This window comes from Blennius ocellaris (assembly GCF_963422515.1).
Source record: "Blennius ocellaris genome assembly, chromosome: 2".
Taxonomy (NCBI): Eukaryota; Metazoa; Chordata; class Actinopteri; order Blenniiformes; family Blenniidae; genus Blennius; species Blennius ocellaris.
The window spans coordinates 8,767,432-8,786,771 of NC_137651.1; the positions used below are offsets into that span (position 1 = coordinate 8,767,432).

Genomic DNA, 19,340 nt, shown 5'->3' on the forward strand with positions numbered 1-19,340 from the left:
GTGCGTTTGTTCTCTGATGCCATATGTAAAGAAGCTCCAGCCTCCCCGACGACAAAAGCCTCGCCGTGCGTGAGGATGCTGGGGCTTTTATTGGACTGATGCCCCCCCCTGAGCTCCATGAAAAAACCTGTGGAGGCTGACCTCTGACCTTTGAAGAGCATCTGGACAAAGGAAGCAGACACTCCCCCTGTTTGGCAGTCAAAAACCCTGCTTGGACGACCTTTTGAGCACCTGCTGTATGACTGAACACAGACAGAGGAAAATCATTCACTGTAATAATAAAACTGCTGCATAAGGTTGAAATAAAAAAAAAATAAATAAATTAATACTGACTACAAGGAGTGAAACTTGTTATAGATTATTCATGAGAGTTGAAAAGTTTTGCTCTATAAGTATCACTTTCCACCAGCTGTCCTTCTTGATGCCACTCTCAGGGGATTCTGGATTGACGGAGAAGAAATGAATCAATTCTTGATATTTGTAGTGCAGAGATAAACTTTCTTATCGAGCACCTTTTGCATGGAAAAACTTTCAATAAAAAGTTTTCTATCTTTCACCTGCTGGCTGGGGTGTGCTCCATTTTTTTATTTTTTTATTTATTAATTTTATTTTGGTTGCACTTCCAAATTCAGTGCATAATTTCAAACTCTAAAATTTGCCTCAAGACTTTCCAAGTACATTGTTTCAAGTCACTAAAGCTCCAGCCCAGAACCCACTCATTGTGTCCCCACACACACTGCAGCTATTTATCCAAACATTTGCAACTTCAGTCCCACAGTGTGAACTTTTAATGAGTTCCACGATTTACTGTCTGCACCCCTCTCTCTCTCTCTCTCTCTCTCTCTCTCTCTCTCTCTCTCTCTCTCTCTCTCTCTCTCTCTTTTTTTTTTACCATTTGCCTACATTCCTTATGTTGTGACCTTTAATTATTTGGTCCATTACCATTGAATTCACCCCTTGAATTTACTGTCGATGCTTTAAAATGAATAAATAAATAAAAACAAGAACAACCCAATAAGTGCAGTCTCTAATCATTGTGATTTGTGGGGTGGAGACTGGTTACAGAGGTGAAGCCGACTCCCACAGGACACAGACCAGTCATCTGCTGGTGACAGAGGGAGGATCAGCCCTTTTTTTTTTTTTTTTTTTTTGCAGGAGAGCTGAAAAGTTTCACCTCAGCAGCTCTGCTCAGGTGTCCTGCATGAACACTTCACATCCCAGCATCACTCTCATGGCACACTTTGCGCGTCTCTTCACACATTTACGCGGATAAAAAACAAACAGACAAAACAACAACAACACATAATGGATCGACTGGACGAGTGGAGCTTCAAGTCCACGAAAATGGACCTGGGGGAGGAGGAGGACTTCTACTTTGACTACGGAGCGGAGGAAATAACAGATTATCGGGACCCCGGTGAACTGGTGGCTGCTCTGAAACAAAAGGAGGAAGAGGTTATTTTGGCAGCGCAGCTGGGAAACGCGTTGCTCCTGGAAAACCGTCAGCTGAAGGAGCGCAGCGACAAACTTCATGTGGAGTACGCGGACAAGCTGGAGGTAAGACCAGGCAGCCTGCTTTTAATTTAATCTGAGGTGGGAAATAAAACACCCGAAGATCACTTGGATATCCAGAGGAGTGACATAAAACAGACTGTGTGTAGTTTTGGGAATAGTGTGAGGGAGTTGAGCGAAATCAAAAGTTTCCTGCTGTTTAAAATGAAATAAATAAAAAAAAAGATGAAAAATGTAAAGCAATTAATTTTAACACTGTTAATCTTGACACTTTGGATTACTACATCAGGCATCACTATTAATTTTTATTCAATTCATAAAACAAACTCTTATAGTATTAATAATTGTATGTTCTAATTCTATATTTATGGACTGTGGGATGATGTTATTATGGACACGTGTAATCTGGGCTGCACAGCCCTGAAATTGAATGCATTACTGTAAGGAGTACATTAAGACATGGTTTTCTTTCTTCTTCTTTTTTGCTCGCTCATAATGTAAACTACTTTACATATAATTCATTACTTAAATATTTTTGATCTACATTTTTGTAGCATCTACGTTTATTCTTTAGACTATCTATTTGTTTACAAAGCAAATTGTCTTTTTAGAATCCCTTGGATAATATAGATCATTTACAGTTAATAATTTAAGTAAAATGATTGTCTGTTATTGTTAATGGATTTAAATGTGTTTGAAGAGTAACTGAAGCTTTGGGTATTGTATAAGGGAGTGCTGTTTTGCTTTTTATAGTAGCAAGCTGCATGTAAACTAAGCTAATCTACTTTATTAATCCCCTTGTGCAAATTCTGAGCTCCACCTCATTATTGTTCAAGAGGGAACAGAGAGAAAATGACATCATGTGCTTCAGTAAACTGAAGTTTTGAAATCTAATTATGGCTGTTTGATTTGATTCAACATGGCCTGACTGACATAATAGACATTGTCATTGTGAAACAGCTCACTGTGCTCTGCATCACTCAATATGTTTTAGTAATGTGTGTGTGAATCTATAGTAGCTAATTGTTGACAGAAATGTATATTGGAACAGAACTGAAGTCATCGCCCCGATTCAGCCTCTCAAATTTGCATTTCGACGCTGTTTTCAAGTTGATCAGCCGGTTTTTGCCTCATTTTCTTTCCAGAAATGTGTTTTATGTAAAGTATTTGATTGACAAGTGTTTTTAACAAACCAATTAACTGAGACGTTTTCAAGTATAGCTATTCTGTTCACATGTTAGATGGCCTGTATGATGAGATGAAGACATGTAACTCAGATTCCCAGATTCACCCTTTGTACTCAGATATTACCTTACACACACACACACACACACACACACACACACACACACACACACACACACACACACACACACACACACACACACTGCAGCTCAGTCCAACATAACTGTGAAACACCAACTTTAGTGTCCTCACGTTTGTCCTCTCTGTCGCCTTCTGCACAGTCACACAAACACCCGAGAGGTTGTGACAGGTTAAATAATGGCCCCTTTTCTCTCTTGGGGTGAGCGCTGACATCTTTCAGACCGTTCACCGTTCGGCCTTATCGGGTGTGACTATCACATAAATCTGTGAGAGGACAAACTGACAGAGTGGCAAAGTAATCCACAAAGTCAGATAAGCTTGTGGGATGAACCCATCTGACACAATCTGAAGTAGGTGCTTATATAAGGAGCCATAAATACAAGGATGCCCCAAGGAAATATAGGCTGATATTCTGCTGACTGGATAGTGTTTTAGCACATCAGGCTCATTACTTCTTTTTAACACACACAATCCAAAATTACATAATATTGTTCCCCACAGTAATATTTAGTTTTCACACATGTCAAAGTCAATACAGAATAGAAGCATGTTAATAAGCTCTATTTTGGTGTGTTTTTTGTTTTTTCCGATCTCCTCTGTACTTGACTGATAACCTCTTGTTCTCTCATGACTCTCTCCTCTGTTCAGGAGCTGGAGCAGGGCAGGCATGAGCTCAGAGTGAAGCTGGAGGGCTGCCAGTCCCAGTGGGAGAGCCAGGTGGGCGACCTGGAGCGGGATGCGAGGGAGCTGAGCGCCCAGGTGGAGAGGCTCACCCGGGCGCTCAGTGAGGCGGAGAAGGAGAAGGGTCGAGCCCAGTTGGAGCACAGCGAGCAGACTCAGCGGCTGCGCGAGGAGCTCAAAACCGTGAGTCCAGCAGATTTAGTTAGTGGTTTTTTTTTGTGTTGTTTTTTTTTTTTTTGAAACCCCCCTCCGCTAACTGAGCCAAGGTGAAACAAACACCTGCAGACTGTTTGGCTCACACTAGATAAGATTGTCACCCGATCCACACTCAGTGAAACTTGATGTTCTGTGCACCACAGGCGGGTGTATCAGTGTGACTCTGCTAATCTGGTGAGGAGCGAGGCCTCGGAGCGAGGCCAGAACAGCATGCTTGTCTTATAAATGCACGTTTGGCTAAAAAAAAAGGTTTTATCTGAGAAGGAGACACAAATATGAGGTTTATGAGACTGAGTCAACATTGTTGTCCTCGGGTAAACGGTCCATGGCGGAGAGGAGGAGGAGGATGGAAACGATTTGTAAACAATAGAGAGAGTGAGATTTGATGCCACGATGTGATTTTAGATGAACCAGCTCAGGTTAGAAAAGATTTTAGTTTCACTCCTCTCAACCATGTGCCATTGTTGGTAGAAAAGGATTCAAACATGAGAAGAGTGGAAAAAAAACCCAAACTCAACACAACTTAAGCCATCTTCAACACTCACACAAAGTAGTAGTTTCCCTTGAAGACTCATTCATCTTTTTCACATTGTATTTTGTTTTTGTCAACATCTGGTAGTACATTTTGTAAATATTGTGCCTGTCACACTTGATAGTTTTTTGGTTTTATTATAATTATAGGATTTATTCCCAAAAAATGAAAAGGGAAAAAAAGATCCACACAAGCTTTTTGAAAACACCAACACTTTCAAAACCAAATCAAATATATATTTTTTAATACTATTAAAGCAATGTTACATAAAGTTAAAGTCATTAAGGAGACTCAAGGAGATTAATTTATCAGATTGATCATTAATCTACGCACAAGAACATCATAACCACCGGTTTATTCAGTAACCTGAAGTTATCATTTAACTTTGATACTAAAATGACATAATGAGCCAGAACATGGACGACATACCAACCCGGGTCTTTATCAGCTCATACGATATTTATGATCCTCAGTGTTTGAGCCTCAGGAAACCGCATACATTGCGAGTGAAAATCCGACCACTGACATATTTTACAGCCTCTTATCAGTTCGGATGGAGGACCTGATTGGATCACTCGTCTGGACAACCTTGAGTGTTTTTCCAGCCTGAGAACGTCCAGATTGTTTTGCTAAACATTACAGCTGTGACGCACCTGATTCCACACGGCTGATCACACAGGCTCGTGTACGTGCGTGTCTGTTCAAAATGAAGAGCTGACTTGAGCTTGCAAAGTTAAAGATAAATCCCAAAAACTAGTATACCTCCCCATCATGAGTCAGAGTCTTCAGAAACGGGAACTGTGAATGCCCGTCCCCCTCCTTCTTGTTGGCAGCTGACTTTCAAGAAGTCCAGGAAAAAGTCAATTCAGATTTTTTTTCTTTTTCTTTAAAAAAAACCAACCCTGTGTCTGTAGTAGGAGGACGCGGAAATGTTTCATTTGACTACTCAGCATCAGACGAGGCATGACTATGGACTTCGTATGGTTGTAAACATTGGGTGAAAACCGTGAATGTTTCAAAGTAGCCGATACTTCATGTCTGAAACATTCTTACCAGACGTGGTGAAGGGGGCTGCTGCTACTGTTGCACTGTTGCCTGGTGGGGTGAGTTGTGGCTGCTTTCCTGTAATTATGTGGAAGTGAATGGGAGCACAGGCTACTACAGTAATAAACGGAGCTGCTGATATGTGTCTCCTTTGGGCTTTTACAGCCCAGATATGTCGTTTTGTTGGAAGGGAATGTTTCAAAACGTTGATAAAAGTACTGGACTCGGACGTCGTGATATCTTAAGGAAACAGCAAATGTAACCAAGTTATTTAGTTTCTCCAAGCATAGTAAGCGAATCAGCAGATTTTCACTCTTGGAACAATTGACCAGCAGTAAAACTGATTGAAATCATTTAAATTTGATATATACTGTGCCAGTTAGAAGAAATGGATTTTATTGCACTTTACATTAAAATAAAGTATAGAATTATATCTAGCAGGTAGGAAACTTCCAGTTGATCCAGACTTGGAGGTGGAGTTATTGGACAACAAGAGAGAAGAGAGACTCTGACGTGACGCCAATCCACCTGCTGAAAACATTAACTGCTGCTGAGTAGAAATTGATGATAGTTTCTTTTTTGTTTACACATTTTGATGAACCTTTATGAAAACGCACAAAAAAAAAATGTAAACAACTGATGAAATGTAATGTGTATCGGGTAAAAACACTCGTCTGCCAGAATTACTGACTTTCACTTGTGTTATAAAGCTTCATGCAAGGTTTCACAGAGCCTGAAACTTGATATTATAATTGTGAGTACAAGTGGAGCACGACAGGAATCTGTCCGCCATAGCACTACAAGGACCGAGAGCGAGAGGGGGAGAAATGCATCTCCTACACCCGGCTTTGATATGAGAAAGGAAAACTCTGCTGTGAATCTCCGTCCTGCCGCTGCATAAGAGGAAGCTGCTGCACAAAAACAATGTTGATGTTTTCCAGACAGTCACACACTTCAGAGGTTTTACCAGAAAGCCGTTGGTAGAATATGAAGGAGTGGCGAGTGAGGTCAGGCTGTGTTTCGTTTGTTTATATTGCATCTGTTGTCACTGCCTTGAATGGATAATTCATTACCTTCAATGAGCTCATTTCCAGACAGCCTCTGACCGGGAAATACATGGAAAATGATTCTGAGGACCTCGGGGAGGTTATTTACAGAAAAACTTTATTAATTCCAGAGAAATTCTTTGGTGATTTATCCTCATTAGCTCCTCTGTAACTCCTGTGTAATATCAGCAAAGATAAAAACATATTTCTGATTTAGTCTGACGTAAAAAAAACCCACATCTAATGGATAAAAAATGCCTGCGTGGCGCAGGAGTCTGATTATCATGTGATAAACTGGAAATGTGGACAACGTTCAGCATATTTTTCGTACAGGGTCATTTACTAAAGTCTGAAAAAAAAAAAAAAATAGATCAGCAACACCACTGGCAGAGCTCAGGAGATTTCATTTCTTTTCAAGGGAACTTAAGTGAAACCGTTTCATATTCTGAGTTTCTGGAGCTTATATTTATTTGACATTAGTCACTACAGTGAATCACTGCTGAGGTTTGTAATACAAGCATTAATGAGTTAATGTGAGGGTAAAGATTACTGAAAAAACTGGATGAATTTCGTGAGTCTTGCACAGACACATGATGACACAGCAGCTTAATTATGCTGCTCGTCTCAGGCCACATAGAAATGCTGTGTTTTGTACTGAATGACTGTATGATGCTCAAGCAAAGAGTCGTTACAATACATGTCTTTTGCTCTGTTGTGGTTCCATAAGCACACTGAGCACTTTGAATTATGTTGCACTACTTGCTTTTGAATTAGCATTATTAAAGTGAGATCTACTTGTGCTCTCATTGTGGGAATCCATTTTTTTATTTCACCAAATTAATACTTTTAGTGGTGTGTTTTGGCAGCTACTACAGCATTGCATTGGACCGAGTGTTATGCTTGTAATGTTAGTATTGTATTAATATAATCAGCTAAGCTTCCATGGTGAAGTGTGCAGCTCTGCCTGCCCCCCCCCCCCCCCCCCCCCATGTGTAGGATTGTTTATATCCAGGAAACTCCACCCTATTATGTGTACACATAAAGAGGTAAACGGAAAAACCCTAGATTAAGGTACAATGTGGATAAACTGAATCAGAATCATTTTCTAACCTGACACTCTATAGCTCTTATAGAATATTCATGTCCGAAGATTTTGTGAAATATTAGTACCGGTAAACAAAATGTGGATTTATACTTGCAGATTGATGGCATACTGTAAGAAAAAAAAAAAACAACCTACAAATGGCAAATCATAAAACGCCTAAACAACAGTAACAAGGCTTGTCTGTGACATATTGCCTCATCAGCCCCAGTTTACCACCCAGTGTAGCATGATCCCTTACGTTGGCTGTGTTATTGGACAGCTGTGAGAAATATCTGGCTGTGGATTTCCGTTATTGTAAAAGAAGAAGCCTTGACGAGCTCCTCGTGACCTCTGCTCCTTCTGCCAGCATCAGCAAGCTCTCGGACAAAAAGGAAAAGACAATATACATGGCAGAGAGATATAAATCTTTCATTTGCTGCCTTGATGTTGCCCCCTCATACCCAAACATCCCCTCATCCCAGGGGAAAGCCGTCCTTTCAGTGTTCTCCCCCCCCCCCTGAGGGGCTCTGCTGTAGCTGGGGGAGTCGGCTGTTGGATACCTCAGTGTTTGGTCTGGTTGAGGCGTCGTGGGGGGATATCATCTCAAGCTTCATGTCTCCACCAAATATGTATATGGCGTCCTCCTTCCACTCATCTTTTGGTGATTCTCAGTGGGTCGCTGCCTCCATTGTGGAAGAGGCCCTTTGAGGCATCAGTAATATTCATCTCCATACCCCCCCCCCTTTTTTTTTTCTCCTCACAGTGAGTCTGCATGCCATGTTTTGTTTTTGTCCATCGGTGCCTGCTTCGCTCTCATCACACACACTCACACTCACACACACACACACACACACGCGTCTCTCCAAGTTTACCCCTCACGCCTGCCTCACTTCCTCTGTACACTCCTGCAGACACGTACTCTCAAGCTGTCCTCTCCAGCTCCACCCTCACAATGTTTACGTACACCCTCCACCACACTGTTGTCTAATCTGGCATGTTGATGTCATCCACAATCCCAAGATGCCCTCTGCTCCATCTGCCGCAAAGACCCGCCTTTCATCCTGTATTATGTAGCTGTGATGGGACCTGACAGGGGCCCGCCAAACTGCTGAGTAAGGAGAACGCAGGGTCCCAAACCAGGACATGAGAGGGGAGATAAGGGGGGGGGGAGTTGGCCAATTCACTGGAGTTTCAGAGCTCGCACAAAGACCTCAAAGGTTTTTCAATGTTTCTGTGCAACTTTGTGTTCAAGAGACGTTTTGTCTCAAGTGGAATCTCAAACAATATTGCATCTGTGAGTTTGGTCCCTTTGTTGGATTGGCGCTAGTTGTAGTCCTCTTGCGTTTTGTTTAGTGTACCTGCGTTTGCATGGTTACGATGTGCTTGTATTCTTTCTGATCGAGAGATCAGACTTTCCCATTCACATGATCACTAGATAAAATGATGATATGAAAGTGTTTATGTAGCAAGATTATCATCTGCATTTCCAGCAGGACTTTTAGATTATCTGGAGGAGTTTGGTTTACAAATCCTACCTTGTTTATATCTTCGTCAGTTTCTCGGATGAGTGATGCATCACTTTATTTCTCGGCTTTTTAGACATTATCACCTGTTATCTGAAAACTGCCTGCTCATGAGATGGATGTGATGGAGACAAAACGTTCGTCAAAACAGTTACTTGTCAGTGCGTTAACCTTCAAAAACCTGAGAAAACAGATTTCTACTGCCTCCTCATCACAAGAGTAACAGTCAAAACATTATCTGCCTTAGCCATCCAATCAACGTTTAGATAATAATTGTGCGAAGAAATCTAATTCTAGACCTTCTATTTAAATTATTAGGCTGAAAACATCACATTGAATTTGCTTAAAAGTATTATAAGTAAAACATATTTTGCTGATCTACTTGTTCATCACATGCAAGTCTTCAAATGAGGGGAAATTTGTCTTTTTTTGCATCATTTGACACTTGTTGTCTAACAACACTTTGGTGGTGTGGTGGTTCGCCATATCATCTCCCAGACCTCTGGCTTTAATGTGCAGTTTGCATGATCTTTCTGTGTGTGCGTGGGTTTTCTCTACCGGCCACCTCCTTCACTCCAAAAAGATGTGCATGAGATTAATTGGTGAATCAAACTTGTGTTTTTTTTGTGTTATTTTCTGTTATGTGTGCTATTGTATATATTTGTGATAATTTATTTATTGAATTGCTTATTTATGAAATTGGTACTACAATCTGACAACTGTCAGTGCTGAATTTGTCTGTGTTTAGGATTTAAAACAATGAAGGTGTTACTTGTTTCATGTGGAACATGTTTTTGGATTGGATTTTCTTCCTTGGATTGCCTTGTTATTGCTCAGATTCATACAGAAACCCTTCTAGTTTTCAAGTCAAGCATAAACACAGAGTAGAAACAAATAAAAGGTATTGTTTTCCTTTTGTGCTGAAGTGCCCGCAGCAAAAATGGTCCCAAATGCATTTAATTTTCGTCACCTAATCCCCAGCTTCTTCTCATCTGGGTGTAGATTACTGGACTTTACCCCACAAATATCTCGCTTGTATCTTTACTTAGTTTTGGCTTGAAGATTGTGGTTTCTATTCTTTTCAAAGCCTCCGCCTCAGGCAGGCTTTGTATTGGAGTTTCAGGTTGACTGATGCACATTTATGATTTTACTTTTCCTGCCGAGTTGAGTTTTATCTTTACTCCTCCTGGGTTACAACGGCTTGTCCTGCATGTTGAAGGACCTCGTGTCTCTTTTCGTTTTCTCCATTTGTGAATCTAATGGTGTTTCTCTGATGTGTGTCTGGAGGCGATGGAGGTGGAGAGAGCCATGTCCAGTGAGCTACAGGCTTTACAACAAGAACTCCAGCAAAAGGGAAGCCACAACAGGCAGCAGGACGACGAGCTGATCAGTGCCATGAGAGAGCAGGTAAGAGCTGCAACACACGTGAACACCATACGTCAAGCTGGGACGGGTTCAACCAAATCAAACATCACCTTACATGTCATAAAAACTTAAATTAAATAGATCATTTTCACAATGCAATACAGGCAAAATGATGCAAAGCAGGTCAGAGAGAGAGATAGGCCAATAGACTTACCACATTAGTAAATCTATTTCAAGGTGAAAAATACAAAATTCATGTCATAGGTTCTTTTTATTCAGTTAATTCTTCATAGGTAGTTCATTGCTATACCACATCTCAAAGTGTTATCTGAAGATAATGCAATACTTTAATGTGAGTGTGAAACACCCTTATATGCAATTTGCACATAATGCAGTAACATCCCCAAGATCAAACTGTATCAAACTCCATAATGTATGATTAGCAAAGAAAGTACCCCTAATATGACTTACTAAAAGTATTTTGCATATGTTTGGAAAATGTATGAACGGTATCAAACAAACCCTGAAAGCAATGAAGAAGTTATATTGTAACTTGCTTGATAAAGGATTAACTTGGAGACACAGATCTTATTATGAAAGTATTACATATAAGTCTATATCTCATTTTGATGGAAGGGTGGAAGTGTTTGCCTTTCTGATAATTGAAATTAAAATACAATAGCTTGCTGGAAGGGTGATCAGAAATCATCTCCACCAAAAAAGGCCAATGTTCAGTTTCATACTTTAGTCTTTTTATGTATGTTTACATGTTCTCTTTTCAAATTAGGGTGTGTTCTCTCCTAATTTTTCCTACCATTTATACAAAGCGTTGTTTGTTTGGGGACCAGAATATCCTGTAGGTGCAAGTAAGCTGCACTGAAAGTCCAAATTCTTGTGTCAGAGTGGCAGAAACCAGTCATTTGACCAACAGAGCTGGACTCACACCAGCTGTAAATTATGAAATCACTTTCCTTTTTCTAAAAAGCCAAACACTTCTAACTACACGTGGGACGCTTCAGCATTTCATATTTTTTTGCTTTTTTTTTATTGAAGGAGTGAAAGTGAGATTTTTTTTTCTCACACCTTTCTGGCACCCCTAAGATGTGTGTCGTTTGCGTTTGCAGGTGTTGCGTCTCACCCAGAAGGAGCAGGTGCTGGAGCAGCGTTTGGAAAGCGTCAGTCAAGAAAACGCCGAGCTGAGGTCGAGCTTGGCCTCTTTGCACGCTCGCTTGGCTCTGCACGACCAACTCAGCCAGCAGCACAGCCAGCAGGTACGCACACACAAACGGAGAGGGTGGGAGGGACTGTCAGGCTTCCTTCAAAGTAAATACTCACTGATTGGCCTTCATTGTGGCACCGAGCAACACAAAACAGCGCCGTGGTTGTTCTGTGCATGAAAGAGCCACAGTAACAAAAAGGATTTTATGCACCCTGCCTGTTGTGTGGGTTTCGATGGGATCGTGGAAAAATGTTATGCAATCATCAACAATCACCTCATCTCACTCATTGAAACTTTCCCCGGCATTGCTGGATTCCATTCATGTTCATTTGGTTTCATGTTTGTCTGGAGGCTGGAATCTGGCGCGTCAAGATTTCTGCTTGAGTTCTGAGATGTGTCTTTCATGGCAGTTTTTTTTCGAAAAGACTCAGGGCTATAATCACTGTGGCTGTATGACCTTGTGGGATCTATTGTCCTACAATATTCTGGTTGCGAGAGTTTGATCGCCACGTCTGTGGCTGGAAGCTCTGCGTTCTCCTCCATTCATGCACGTGTCTGTGTTTTCAGCTCGCCGAGGCATGGCAGGAGGTGGAAGTGGCTCGGAGTCGTTCACAGCAGCTGCAGGCTCAGGTGGAGGAGCTTCAGGAGGAGGTTTCCCTGCAGGACGCCAGGAGCCACGGAAACGCCTCGCTGCAGTCCGAGCTGGAGAGCAGTCTGGAGACGGCAGCGCTGGGAGTCAGCAAAGAAGAGGTACAACACTGAAACAACGTGATGGCACAGATCGATCTCACACACACACACACACACACACACACACACACACACACACACACACACACACACACACACACACACACACACACACACACACACACACACACACACACACACACACACACACACACACACACACACACACACACACACACACACACACTCACTGGGAGGTAGAATTCACTAAAGTCAGACATCAGCCAAAATCTGTTGGGTACAAATAGAATGTTTTTCAATATTACAGGCTGTCCTTCAAAATAAAATAAAAAAATACACATTGATCAGTTTCATCAATACAGTGGGTGATTTTTCTTTTCATTGCCAGTCCCTCACACACCTCACCACTATGTATTGGTTCATTGCCAGATGAAGAACCTTAATAGTTTACAGATGAGGAGATTTGTCACATTAAAAAGAAAAGCAGTATTTTCTTTTTTAATTCTATTATCGCGTGGTGGATGTGCTATGTTAAACAGTGGTGCAGTCTACATGATACACTGCTATTTACTATATAACTACAAAACAGTTCTGCATTACTGTATAACCCACTGAAAAAGATCCATCCATCCATCCAACATCCAAAACTATTAACATAAATGCCTTGATCACAAGAGGGACATGCTGAGGCACTTAATCCATGAAAACATCTCCTCAACAGCATGAATCAAATTGAGACTCTTGTAACACAACCAGTAGTTGCGTCCGTAGAAGAGTTTTTGTCAAAGTGCCGGAAGCTGCAGGAAGTAAAAAGACAATCACAATAATTGCTGCCGGTAAGCCCGTGTCTAAAAAAACCTATTACAATAAAGAGACAGCTGTGTTTTGTTGCAGGTGTATGTGAAAGATTTGCCTGTAATGTATGATGCTGACATCCATCAATCATGAAATGTCTTATTAATTAGTGCAAGATTAATTAGTGCAAGTGCTGAGAAGTATTTCAGTAACAAAAGTTACAATAAAGTTAAACCACCTTTGACCTCAAGGCCCAGAAGCTCAAATAGATGGATGAGAACACGAGATCAGTTTGCGTATGAGACTGTGTTTTGCCTTCATCTCTGTGTTTACAGACTCACACTTTGAGCTCCTTCTGTTGATATCCACTCGGAATTGATTCTCGGCACTTGCGTGCTTTGAGGTGAAACGTGCTCATGAGGTGGCTCAAAGCAAGAATATTCAAGTAATTCCTGGAAGACTTTTCCACTGACGTGGCAGAGAATTATTGTCAGTATGTTGAGTTTTTGGAAGTCTTGTCGCTCTGAGGAGAGGATCACAGTGACAGGACAGTTTGTGCAAGTACCCTGTGACAGTGTGACTCATGTTTGACGCCTGGACACATTCAGCGAGGAGAAGCGGCTGATTTTGTGGATTGAAGTCAAATCAGATAAGGCCTGGATAAGAAAATGTATGTTTGAATGAAGCCTGGGAGAGAAGGATGCGTGCTGTGATTGTTGTTACAGCAGGACAATGTGATGTGTAGCTGCACTCATGAGTCACCCTCTACGTTTCCTGTTTCACAGCCACATTGTGAGAGTTTTCCATGTTTCAGAGTTTGCTAAACTCGTGTTGTAAATCTTGGTAGGAGCACATAAAGAAACTGGAGAACTTTTCACATTTCACATCAATAAAAAAAATACTGCTTTGCTAGAGAAATCGACAAAATATGCAACGTGTGAAAATGTAATATGACTCTGTTCTGAAATTGCGTTGGCATTCAGGCGTAATCAGGTGATGTGTTTGCCTCAGGTAAGATAAAAATAGCGATGACGAAATGCCTGCCACCTCCCTTTGAGTAAATACCTGATGTCACATGAGACGCGGGGTGTGTGAAGAGCATGTGTGTCATCCTGAAGAGAAAGGAAGGAAAAAAAATTCTAATGTTTGTCACTTGCTTATCATTAAAACGCCTGTTATTTAGGTCAAATATACAGTAGCGGGATCCAAGCTGTACCATTTGTGTTTCGGGCTTGATAATTCAAGTCTTGTTCAATCCCTGAAGTTGACAGTTGCACAAACACTTTGAAAACAATTTGAAAGGCATAATAAGCGGAAGTTTCCTCTCATCTTAGATCACTCAGGAAATGGGTTCCATCCTCCATCTGCTCCTCCCACTGACCCCGGACCTCGGCAGCTCCACGGGGTCCGAGCTTGTTTGTCAACCGGAGGACCTGCAGGCCATGCTGCAGCGGCTGAAGGGAGTCGCCCACACTCTGGCTCAGGCATCCAGCCCTCAGGTGAGCCGTGGCAGAACATAAAGAGAGAAGCAGGGCAGGAGAGGAAGCCAAACAAAAGGCTGACCTTGAGGCATGAAATCAAAGTAGGATGGGAAAAGTGCAAAGCTCTTATGACAATAATGTCTCTCATACAGTGAAACATGAAAGATTTCCCACCGTTGACATTTGTCGATGTCTATTTCAAGCACAAGATACTGCTTCTCAGATGGGTTGTATTCTGCTATTTGTCACTATTATTGAGAGACTATACTGTCTAGTTCAATCCAGCAGAAGATAAAGTGCAAACACTACATCACTCGTCTGAAGAAGAGTTTTCAGCCATACTCTATTTAACCTTGTGCTATTTCTCTCGTCATTTTAAAGACGGAAATGTTTTTTTTGCATCGCATTACAGTGACTATACAGCAAAATCTGCTTTTAACAAATGCCTAACAAGCAATGCCACCATATGGCATCTTGAGCCATATTGTGATTTGAACCTCCCTATCACAGACTCAACTCTGCATTACTAGTCCATGACTTTTTGACAATTGACATATTTTACTCACGAACAAGCCAAATATGATGTTATTCATGTCACTGAAATCATATGTTAAAACTGATGCAAGACGAAATATAAAAAATCCACCGTCCCTTTGTGAATTCTCCTCTCCATAATATGCTCAATCAATATCCAGCCGTCCATAATCTCTGCAGCTTTAATCAACTTGGTGTCATAATTGCTGGCGCCAAGCTCAGCCATAGGTCAGTGTCATCAATGGAAAATTTAAAGTCAACAATTCATCTCAAACGCATGTCTTTCGAAAGAATCCAGGCAAAACCCAAGTATGCACAAGGTCAATCTGCAAACTCCACACATGGTGCAGTCAGCCTGTCTGCCCTCTGGAGGTGGTTTGAGACTTTGCCCTCACTCTTCTTGCAGCTGTGTGCATGTGCATTCAATATAGTTGATACTCTTCTTGCTGCTGCCCTATTTGCCGGCAGCTGGCGTATACAATTGTCCATTTGTGCTTCATGGTATCTGTATTCCCTCCACTGCTGTAACACGCTTTTGTCACTGTAACTGAATACCCAGCCCCACCTCTTCCTTCCTCCCGGCAAATGCGCAAATCGGCCAGCACCACAGAAAGTCCTTTTGGTGCACATGAACGACTGACACCTGATCTCTCTGTCCCAGGAGCTAGATCTGGGTTTGGTCAGCGGGGCGGGGGATCGGTGTGGGAGTCTGAGCGCAGCGCAAGAGCTGAGAGATCAGGTAACACGCACTGATGACTGTACATAAAAAAATTTACCAAAATGGCACATATTTTAAGATTTCTAGATTATTTACATTGGTGAGTACCTATATATATATATATATATATATATATATACTCCTAAAATACAAAGTGTTAGTTCCAAAAATGTGAACTAAGTATGACTAAGACTTATTGGGTGCAAGTTTGATAATAGACACTGTCTCTTTTGTGTACAGAGCTGATAGTCAATCACATTTATTTACATCTTTAAGGTAATAAGTGCATCAATCGGTGCACTATCTCTGAATAGCAGAATGCGGAAGCAGTGGTTTAAAACACTGCACTGTTTATGTTCAAATAAAAATTGTGTCAATAATTGTCTTTTATTATTACATTTTTTCCCCCCCAGATTTTGTTATGGCCTTTTTAATTTCACACTTTTGACTGGAAATCAAACACAAAGAGATGCACAATTTCCTTCACTGTTCTCTATGTAGAGCACACTATACTAAGAACACTATACTAAGATCAGGTTTGGTTAAAAAAAAAAAAAACAATAATACTTTAACAGTGAGTTGTTGAATATATTCCTATGTCATTACATTTATTTTAAGGTTAGCATGTGATCGTCTCACTTTCCACTTTTTCTGTGTCTCCTGAAGTGAAATGAGTTGGACACCCCTGTTTTAGGAACAAATAAGCACTTTGTTTTTGTTCTTTGTTGCAGAACTTTCAGCTGCAGCAGGAAAACACAGAGCTGATGCAGAAGCTGCAGAACATGCAGGCTCATGCTGACGTCGTCCAGCAGGCCATCAGAGACCGAGACGACGCCATAGCCAAGTTAGTGACTTAAAAAATGTACAGCAGTTACATTGTTTTTATTCAGACAAATGTTCATTTTCAATCATAATACTTCGGAATGAACAGTTCTGCAACAATCCATTTGAAGACGGGTGTGATTTGTTGGTGTTCTGATGAAAGCTTCTCCAGCAGGGAGAGTTCAGTTTTTATCAGTGACGAGTTCAAACATCCAGATTGTACTCCGTTTTGTTCTGTTGTGTCCCTGAGAAACTCTCATTGTGTCCTGGTAGGAAAACCCTGATGGAGGCAGAGCTGGTCAGAAGTAAAAACGACATGATGTGTCTGAACAATCAGTTATTAGACGCCATTCAACGCAAACTGGAGCTGTCCCAGGAGCTGGAGGCGTGGCAGGTGAAGTCCCCGCACTGCGTCTCAAATCACCACACAGCAGGGCAGCCTTTTCTTTTTGAATATAATGGAATGTCTGTCATTTCACAAAATCCCCACACAAGACATGTGATGTGCACAATGTGGTTAAAGCCACATCACTCTTCAGTCTATCCTGACAGTTTTACTGGGAATAAATCTCTGAATCTCCCTGTACAAATCATCTTTCGAGGAAAATCTTTCAAAAAATAAAATTTGAAAAGTGTTTTTTTGAGATTAGATTGTTATTACTGATATTGTTTTTTATTGATTGTATGTGACATAAAATTGTGCTTATTTATACTGCACTTAGTAAAAAAAGTCGAGCCTTCCATATCATCTTGCAGCAGCAGTACAATATATTATTACTTGTGGACTGGCATCAAAGCCATACTCTGAGGTTAGGTTTGGGGAAAAATAGCTGGAATCATGGCTTCTAATAAGTAACATATCTTCCTGTTATTTTAGTTTAAAGAGAAACGCTGTGCTGAGTAGACATTTAGAACTCACTTTCTTCTCCAGGAAAAAAGTGCTAAGAGTGCTTTAGATTTAGATTTTGTAAAAAAGTACATTAAATCAGGATATAACGGTGTTGTTTTGTGCCAACATTGAGGAAAAACTTTGGAGTTACCTGGTTTTCTAGGTTATAACGCAATAATTTAAGATGAAATTGAGTGTGTGGCCTCTGAACTGGAGCTTGACACATGTGAGTTCGTCAGGGAAGATTGGTGGATCAGTGCACGTAAGGATTTATGAAGATGAAGAAGTGTCTTTTATGAGATGCATTAGTTGATTAGAAGTCTGTGAAACTGAAAGTGGGTGCCAGCAGGGCTTCTTGTGGGTCACACAACATCAAAAGCCATGTCATACTGGTCTGATGGAATAATATGAAGGATATTTTGGTGTATTATTACACCCAGCAGATTGGGTCCGTTCTCCTCTAAATTTGTGTTGTTTTCATTTATTCTCTCCACCATTCCTCAGGACGACATCCAGATCATCATTAACCAGCAGCTTAAGTCTCAGCAGCAGCAGCAGTCGGAGCCGCCTCCGAGGAAACCCACCTCCAACGGCCTGTCGTTCTTCCGCAGATCCAGCCGGACGCCCTCGTCCTGGGGCTCGGACGTAAACCAGGACAAACCTCAGTCCCCCTGGAAGGACTGGCTGAGACGAGGCAAAGGGGTGCAGTACGGCAAATAATGCACACTCGGTCTCACTGTGAAGGGTCCGTAGAGGTCAGAGGGACGTCGCAAGAGGAGCCATAAAAATAGACACTTTAATCCAGCGCAAAGAACAGAGCCACTACAAACAAAGACTTGTCACACAGGCACTTACTGAAACATTTCACCAAGAGGCTGAGCCTTATTAATCTCTGAAAAGTGCGGCTGTGACTTGAACACTAATGTTTCACAGAAATACCTTCAAACTTTGCTTCAGATTGTAAATATTGTGCCTTATTTTGTATTATTGTGAACGTCTCTACGTCTGAGGCTTTATATATGATTTAGTTCTTGATCGACAAAGTATTTGTTCACATTATTTAAGTTCTTTGATCAAAGAGGTCAGAAAATAATTGAACTAGTTGCGTTTCACTCATAATGAATTTCTTTAAAGCTGTATGAACTTTTTTTTTTATTTGTTTTATTTTGTTTAAAACTTAAGTATGTAAAACATGTTGGTTGTATGAGAAATCCTGCTTGTTTTTGTTTAATATCACACTGTTGTTGGGTTTTTTTTTTAACATTATTTCACTCTTCTTTTTTTTTTTTCTTCATTATTTTAGTTGAAAACTGAATGTGTTCATTGAGGGTTGACGTAGTCGGAGCTGTGTTTGTACACCAGACACACTTGTACTTTCTGTGATTCAGTGTTTATGATAAAAATTGTTCAGTGCATACTCTGTTGTTTCCTCAGCCACATGACTGACCAGTTTCATAAAATGTACAACAGTCCTTTCTGGTGTTTTTGACTGTTTCTGGTTTGAAACTCACTGTCATTCATTGAAAATGAATGATATTAACACAGGCAATCTGACCTTCTCAAAGTACTTTATCGGTCATATAACGGTTTGCTTCATTTTCCCCTCATTTAAAATATGTTCATGGACTAAACAAAGCAGAACTAAAAGTACCTTCCGTTTAGAGGGTTTCTTTTGTTTAAGGCGACATCAAAACACTTTACAAGCTCCATAGGAAAGAAATTCTTAGTTTGTTTCAATTTTCAATTATGTCCTAACATGATTAATAATGTATTCTGATACTGGTGATGAATGATTCTCAAATTCAGGACAAGTTGAAGATGTAGTTCAACAAAGTTTTACAT

General features: G+C 40.8%; 1 protein-coding gene across 1 annotated transcript; it reads left to right on the forward strand.

Moving 5' to 3' along the window:
* Positions 1 to 1,305: 1,305 nt before the first annotated feature.
* On the forward strand, positions 1,306 to 18,837 carry LOC308139442 (BICD family-like cargo adapter 1; the record flags this gene model as incomplete). The annotated part of the gene is made up of 10 exons (XM_080508898.1): positions 1,306 to 1,557; positions 3,487 to 3,702; positions 10,252 to 10,371; positions 11,454 to 11,600; positions 12,116 to 12,298; positions 14,389 to 14,553; positions 15,731 to 15,808; positions 16,519 to 16,631; positions 16,883 to 17,003; positions 18,003 to 18,837. The coding sequence occupies 10 exons, from the start codon at positions 1,306 to 1,308 to the stop codon at positions 18,216 to 18,218; spliced, it is 1,611 nt and encodes a 536-aa protein (XP_080365024.1). The 3' UTR covers positions 18,219 to 18,837.
* Positions 18,838 to 19,340: the final 503 nt, after the last annotated feature.